This window comes from Seriola lalandi, unplaced genomic scaffold (assembly GCF_002814215.2).
Source record: "Seriola lalandi dorsalis isolate HSWRI2012SDOR001 ecotype SW California unplaced genomic scaffold, Sedor1 jcf7180002054285, whole genome shotgun sequence".
In the NCBI taxonomy this organism is placed as follows: domain Eukaryota; kingdom Metazoa; phylum Chordata; class Actinopteri; order Carangiformes; family Carangidae; genus Seriola; species Seriola lalandi.
The window spans coordinates 387,635-394,848 of NW_019524838.1; the positions used below are offsets into that span (position 1 = coordinate 387,635).

The window sequence follows — 7,214 nt, forward strand, 5'->3', positions numbered from 1 at the left end:
TGCCTTGGCCCATGGCGGTGGTCGGCGGAAACGGCGGAAGAGAGGCCGGGAAGTACTGTTGCCTGTGCGGCGCCTGGTTCAACAACCCGCTGATGGCCCAGCAACACTACGAGGGCAAGAAACACCGCAGGAACGCAGCCAGGGCACGCCTCCTGGAGCAGCTAGCAGGCAGTCTGGATGCCACGGAGAGCACAGGTCAGCCTCTTGGCCCCCGAGCCCGACACAAGTGACAAGTGAAGGGCAGGAGGGGTGTAATGACTTTGTGCGCGGAAAAACGATAAGGGGGAGATCACATTGGAGATCAGCGGCAGTGAGCGTGGACTTGTGAAATGTTCATATGCCTTTTAATGTGGTGTACATGACACGGATATTATACTGAGGTGAGCCACCCCAGTTATCCACAGATAAAATTAGCACCATCAACCACTTACTGTAAAAGATGGGCTTATCACATCCACCATACATTTGGTCAAAAACATGGGTTCTATATGACCGACTACATTTCTCCTGTGTCCTTAATGCTGAATGTTTCCACCAACTCAATCCAGAGATTCACACCCTCCACTATTCCATCGTTAATATATACAGTAAAGACTTAATGTCCCACAGTTAGTTGAAATTCTTTCTTATAGTTACCTTTAAATTTAGAAAGAGTTAGTAAAGTTTTATAGTCTTGTAGGAAGGCCGTCATAATATATAAATTTTACTGAATTAAAGAGGCTCTCCACCACTTTTATATGTCAAAGTCTGTGAAGTCAGCCTGTGAAAACAGTTGTATAATATAATTTGTGGCTCTGCAGGAGCTTTGCCAAGTCTGAGAAAATTACTCAAGTGACATCATCCAGATATCCTGTCTTGGGCTCGGGAGCCACAGATTTTTTTTTTTTATTAGAAAGCCTACCTTACAAACTGGGCGTGTAGTTTGAAAGACATGGGCGATTACCAGCTAATGTGGGTCTAACATAAAGATGCTGTCAGGTTGCATTATTGTAATTGTAGGAGCAAGTGTTTCTGGAGCTTGACCCACACTAGTGACACAGGGTCTCTGATGAATCAACTCTGACCAATTTTTTTTTATAAATCAGCCTCAATTTAATAGAATGCCATACTAAATCACTAGAGTAATCTTTGAAAGGTGTTTACTGGGTAAATAATCTTAAGGGTTGGACTCTATGCCAATAAGATGAAAGAGTTAGCTCATCCATCATCCTGAGCAAATATTTGTGTCTCCCTGATGTGAAATTTTGACACATCCATTTCATCATCTGTTTGCCACAGTCTAACCTTTCCATGAGATTCATCTGGGGTCACAGTCTCCTCACATTTCAGCAGGGCTTTCACACTTGTTAGTGCTAGCATCGAGATGTGTAAAACTGTCAGAGGACCTCTGCTGGCATGGCGCGTATACCGTACTTAGGAGAAACTACAATACACAGTTCAGAAGCTCAGACAGAAAACTAAGGTATTACACATCGATATTTTTGCTGAAGGTTGAAACGCAAGTCTGACACTTGAAAGAGTCAATTAGGAACCAAAAGGACTGAACTGAAATTTTTCGTTATTGTATATCAAATTACAGTTACCATAGCAGAAGCTTTATTCGATTATCTTTCACTCCCCCTTTTAATTCTGCTCACACACGTGTAGCAGTAAGAGTGACACTGATTTTCACGTACACACACACATTTCCGCCAGAAGGATATTCTAACCAACCTATTAATAGTATTTGGCACCATGCTTTTCCTTTTCTTGTTCCTATGAGTGATATCGCCTAACATCTATTATCCTACAGTACACAGCATGCAGCCCAACATGCACACATAACACACAAGCCACACAACACCTCTACCGCACATACGAGTTGGACGTACTTGTACCACACACACACACACGCGCAAATCCTCCGTGAGCTGAAGCCGTGCCGTTCGCTGTGTGCTCCAGGTGCCATGACACAAACCATTATCTCAAGAAGCCAATCATATTAAAAGCATGAGTCATGTTGCCGCCTACACTGGCTCAGAGGCTTTAAGCGGTGTCATGTTAGATATCGTCCTCCATCCACACACTGTGACCCAGATCCCACAACCTCAGCTATTTTTTAGGTGAATTTGACTCCAAATCTGAGCATGTGACTACAGAACAAGCTGAGAATTGTAAATGTATAGCAGACATATATAAAAGTCAGTTTTTTCCTTTGTTTAAACAAAGATATTTGTACCCAGTGAAGAGTAACGCTCTACAGCAAAATCTATTCACTGTCTTCTTTTCAAGGGCAATGAACTGGTCTAAGATTTCTAAGTGAGCTCCCTGCTGGTGTGATCTATCTTATGTGCCATCAATCAAGTGTTTGTTCCAGTGCCTTTAGTCTGAAACACTTTATTCATCACAGCACAGCTCTTTTGTCAGTGATCGTTTGTTCTTCAGTTAGACACTTTTCCACTGGTGCAAGATTCTCACATCTGATTGGCTTTTATCACCACTTCAGGTGTGAAGTCACAGGTGTGCCGGGTGTAATCTCAGAGGGAGAGTCGAACGCGAAGCGGCAGCTGAGCAAAGTGAGGGGGTGGGGGGGTGGGATGAGGAATTCTGTCTCAGCCAAGTGCAGATTCATCTCTGTCCTTTTGTCGTCCTTTGTGGAACTATTTTCTCCTTACAGTCTTTTTTATCTTTTCCAACCCTTCTCCTGCTGTGATACAGTACTCTGTCTTGTGTCTTTGTTTGTTGTTGCTGGGGTTGTGTTGTGTGTAAATGTGTGTGTGTGTGTGTGTGTGTGTGTGTGTGTGTGTGTGTGTGTGTGTGTGTGTGTGTGTGTGCATACACACCACTAAGGGCTCAGATCTCTCGTCACATCTCATCTGTCATCCTTATTAGCTCCCCACAAGACACAGGTGAATTATTTACACACCAGTGTTTCCCCTCTCTCTAAACTATGGCTGCAAAGTCTGCTTCGCTGTATTGTCTGGTTGTATCCTATTGATGATACTGACCTTTACTTGTACTTGCATATTTTCTCCTCATCTTTCTCTCTATCCTCTGCCCCTCCCTTTCACACTCTCACAACCAAAACATATCACAAAATCCCCATGACATTAATATCGACACCGTTTCTTACTCTTGGATTTTTCTGGTGTAATTGTGGAGACAGGGCACCGGGGAGAATGTCGTTATTTTCCATGGCTAGGTGCCAGACAAAACCCCCGGAGATGGATTACAGAGGTGGACGAGGGAGTTGCAGTGGGGGTGGCTACTGGCGCGGGATGGAGCCCGGCTGACTCAGCTGCGTCTTCACATAAATCACGACAGGGGTAGAAACCCCTCAAGACAGCGCCGACGCATTGTCTCTTCTCTCCGGAGACTCAGTAGAGAATTAGAAGCAGTGAGATAAGTGTCTAGGATTTGGAGTGCATATGTGTGTGTGTGTGTGTGTGTGTGTGTGTGTGTGTGTGTGTGTGTGTGTGTGTGCAAGAGAGAGAGAGAGAGAGAGAGAGAGAGAGAAATAGAGAGAGAGAAAGAGAGAGAGGGGACCCAAGAGAAGGTGAAGTACCACAGAAGAGAAAATTGTGTGTAATTGATTACTGTGCCTGAGTTGGAGACAGAGCTGACCTCCTCTCCCACGAGACAGCACTCACTGTGACACAAGCAGGCTGATATACATTCACACATAAACAAGACATACTGTAGACTCTGTATATCCAAATACGTAATACCCACATGTGAACAAGTCTGCCGTTCGAAATGTGTCTGTAGCATCAAGTACCGGAAAGTGTCAAGAATTGAGAATTAGCTTCTAATTCTTAGGCTTGTCTACTTATTCTTTAATCCGATATTCCTTGATTTAAGTCACAAAATTTCCCTCACTGTAGACAGAGGTCATGTTTAAAGCTGCACTAATCAATGTCTTTAAGTGCACAATGGTTCAAATGGCTATATGTAATGTGAAAGACGAGATTCTTAGTGAAGAACATACACCCTTCGCTGCAGGTCTTCTCAGACCATTTTAGCGCCCTTTAGCTAATTGTTTTGGTTTAACGGCCTGTAACTTTAGGTTCTCTTCACTCTCACCACTGTAAAAACCATTGTAGACTATTTGCTCACCACCAAATGGCAGAAAAAGTTAGCAACTAGCTGGTTAACACAGTGGAGCATTTAGCGGCAAGAGCTAGGTAATTTCCCTGGGGAGCTGGTGGAGACCAAACACAGAGCTAAAATACAGTGAATATTGGACTTCTCAAATCATGAGAAACATAATAGCATTATGTCTGCTACATAACCAACTGCTTGCTAACATGTTCCCCTTATCAAGGTGAGGTGATAATATGTTTATGTTGTGTTTACAGCTTGTTTCCACTGCCCCAAAGTGGCAAAAAAAAGGGTTAAAGCCTGTTTATATTACTCAAAGAAAGGTATTGAGAAGTTTTAACAAAATGTTTTGTTATCAGTCCAAAAACTCATATTGGCACTGCTATACCTGAATATCAACACATATTATAAACTACCTTTAAGAATTATTCATGGGTTGAGATGAGACAGAGGACAAATAACACAAGGTGATAAACTGTAGTGCCGACCTGAAAATGTAAAATAATCTGGTCACCTTATTTAAAAGCAATAGTTCAGAGAGAGTTTGTTTCCTGTGTATGATTTTGGTTTTTGTTTTTTTGTCTAAAACAGATGGTCTTTCCAATTACTTTAACATTCACTACAAAACTAATTAGTCTCTCTATAAGTCCTCCAAAGTTTGTTGCTTGGTAAAATTCCACTTGGATTCAATCTGACTCTCACTCGATGCTCAGCCCCTCACTGCAATGGTATTCGTGATATATTCCTGTGAGACGTACTGTCAGGACTTTGCTGCAGACTGTTGGTTTTGATTGCATCTCAATGGGGTTCTTTTTGGATCCAGTTCCTTTTTAATCTTGCAAAGCGCATGGTAAACTAATGGTGTACCACAGCACAAAGGCTCTGCGGTAGTAAGAGCTCCGTAAACTATTATGCTTCCTCCACAGTGAATACAATTACAGATGAGTACTTTACAGTAAGATTCTCAGTTGCAGTCAGGCCCATAGGAAGGCAGCGGAGAACGGAGCAGTCCACCTTGAAATTATCCATATGTAACTTGATGTTCAGCTGTGGTTGTACAGTGTGTTTAAGGCTCATTTCCTCCCTCTGCCTCTAAAAAACATCCCACTATTTAACCAACACTAGATTTTACAATCGTCAGTGCTGGGCACTACCTGAAAACCCACAAGAGACTCATAAATAATAAATAAAAGAATCTGCAGTTAGAGCTTGGCAGAGTGTCCTAATGGAAGGAGCCATGAACATCATGCTCCAAATGGATCATTAATGTTGCCTGAGCTTCGGTTAAAATATATCAGGCTCTGAAACTGGAGGAAGATGTTAAATTTCTTTGCAACAAGGCTCTTCAAAAGAACATAATTTTCTCAATTTTCTGTGCACAGAATGTAGCTCATTACTTTTTTGACAAGCATTTAGGAGTCTCCCTACCAGGGGTGCCAGCAATGCTGGGAGGCTCTATACATTAAACGACAGACACAAACAGCTCCACACCCACTGCCTCAGCTCATCTCACCCCCTCTTTTCTCTCTCCCTGGCATATCTTCTTGTGTAATTAACAAGGCTTAGAACACCCTCACAAATACTGCTCATGCTCACAAAAAACCCACATTCACCGCCCTGCCCTGCGTGCTGTCACTCGTGTTGTGCACGCGCACACACACACACACACACACACACACACTTTCCCTGCATGTAATTAACATGGATTAGGGCACAGCGTGGGCTAATGCCAGAACTGCTTTTTTAACCAAAACACATTGTATGTGCATGTGGCCATGTGTGTGTGTGTATGTTCGTGTGTGTGTGTGTGTGTGTGTGTGTGTGTGTGTGTTCAAAAGACTGGCACACACCCACAGTCTGGCACAGACACAAACTGCAGCATATTGTACATCAGTGCTACTCGGCCAGGCAGCGGGGAGGTGACATCAATCAGGCTAAAAGCAGGGAAAGCTGCCTTTGTGTGCGCGCACATACACGCATGCACATAAAACACACTTAATCGCATATACAAGAATAGACCTCTTTGTGTAATCCTTGCGGCAGTATAGAATTACGGGGAAGAGAAAGGGAAAGAGAATGAGAGAGACTTATCATTCCTTTCTTTTCCAAATTATCTCTTCTCCAATTAATAGCCTTTTCATTAAGAGAGGACAGAAGTAATGACATTTTGGCAGAAGGGGATGTACTATCGTGTTTTTCTCCCTTTCACACATGCAGAATTATTTATTAGCTCCTAACAGGTGCCAAATATAAACATTTAAGCAAAGACAGCGCTTACTCCAGGCAACTAATTCAGTCGTGGGTTTGTTGTAAATGACTGTTTGTCTTTAATCACCCCTGGAAACAGACAGAGCCTCTCTGTCTGACAACAGGGAGCAGATATGCCACATTATGCAGCTCCATCCCAGTCTAAATGACCTCCCACCACTCCTAACAATATTACAACTTCATCTCCCAACATACTTCACCAATTACCGCCCCAGAAGGTCAAAAGGTGATGGAATACACAGACAACTCATAAATCTCAAGGACAGTAATGACAGCCGAGAAAAGGGCACCCACACACGAGAGAGCACACCTGATTTCAGTCACAACAAACACCTCCGGAAAACTACACACATTCATCTTCAAAAATCTGAAAATAAAAAAGAAAGAACACAGACAAAAGAGAGGGAGCGTGGACTGGTGATTAATGTTTGACTGCTTTGTCATACAGTGGCAAAGTTGTTCATCGCTGATCTGAGTAAAGTTCTGCAGTGACAACTTTGCAGTGTGCAAAATGTGAGAAAACAAATATAGCTCTTCATTGTGTCTGTGAGAGAGAATACACAGCAAATGATGTCATGTTGTTGATTGCCTTCCCCTCATCGACACGCAGTATTTCCTTCCCCTGCCGTTGTGAAAGAAAGACGATTTTAAAATCGCAACGCGTAAAGCAGATATTTTCGGGCTTAGATACACGTCATGTTTTCTCCCTTGGTCATTAAACCCAGCATGCACTTTGCATCACATCCTACGGTGTGTCAACTCATTATCCTTACCATAGCTCCGTCTCCTCTCCTTCATCTTTTTAAACATCTTAGTTTCCTCCAGATATTTCCTCTTTCGATTGTTCTGTCTATCCCCACCCCCCC

General features: G+C 42.9%; 1 protein-coding gene across 1 annotated transcript in view; it reads left to right on the forward strand.

The window, feature by feature from the left end:
• Positions 1 to 7,214, forward strand: part of LOC111654665 (zinc finger matrin-type protein 4) — a 51,283-nt gene that overhangs the window by 29,030 nt on the left and 15,039 nt on the right. The window contains exon 5 of the mRNA XM_087173840.1: positions 7 to 195. Within this exon, the coding sequence (XP_087029966.1) occupies positions 7 to 195 (189 nt within the window). The remainder of the gene's footprint in view (positions 1 to 6; positions 196 to 7,214) is intronic.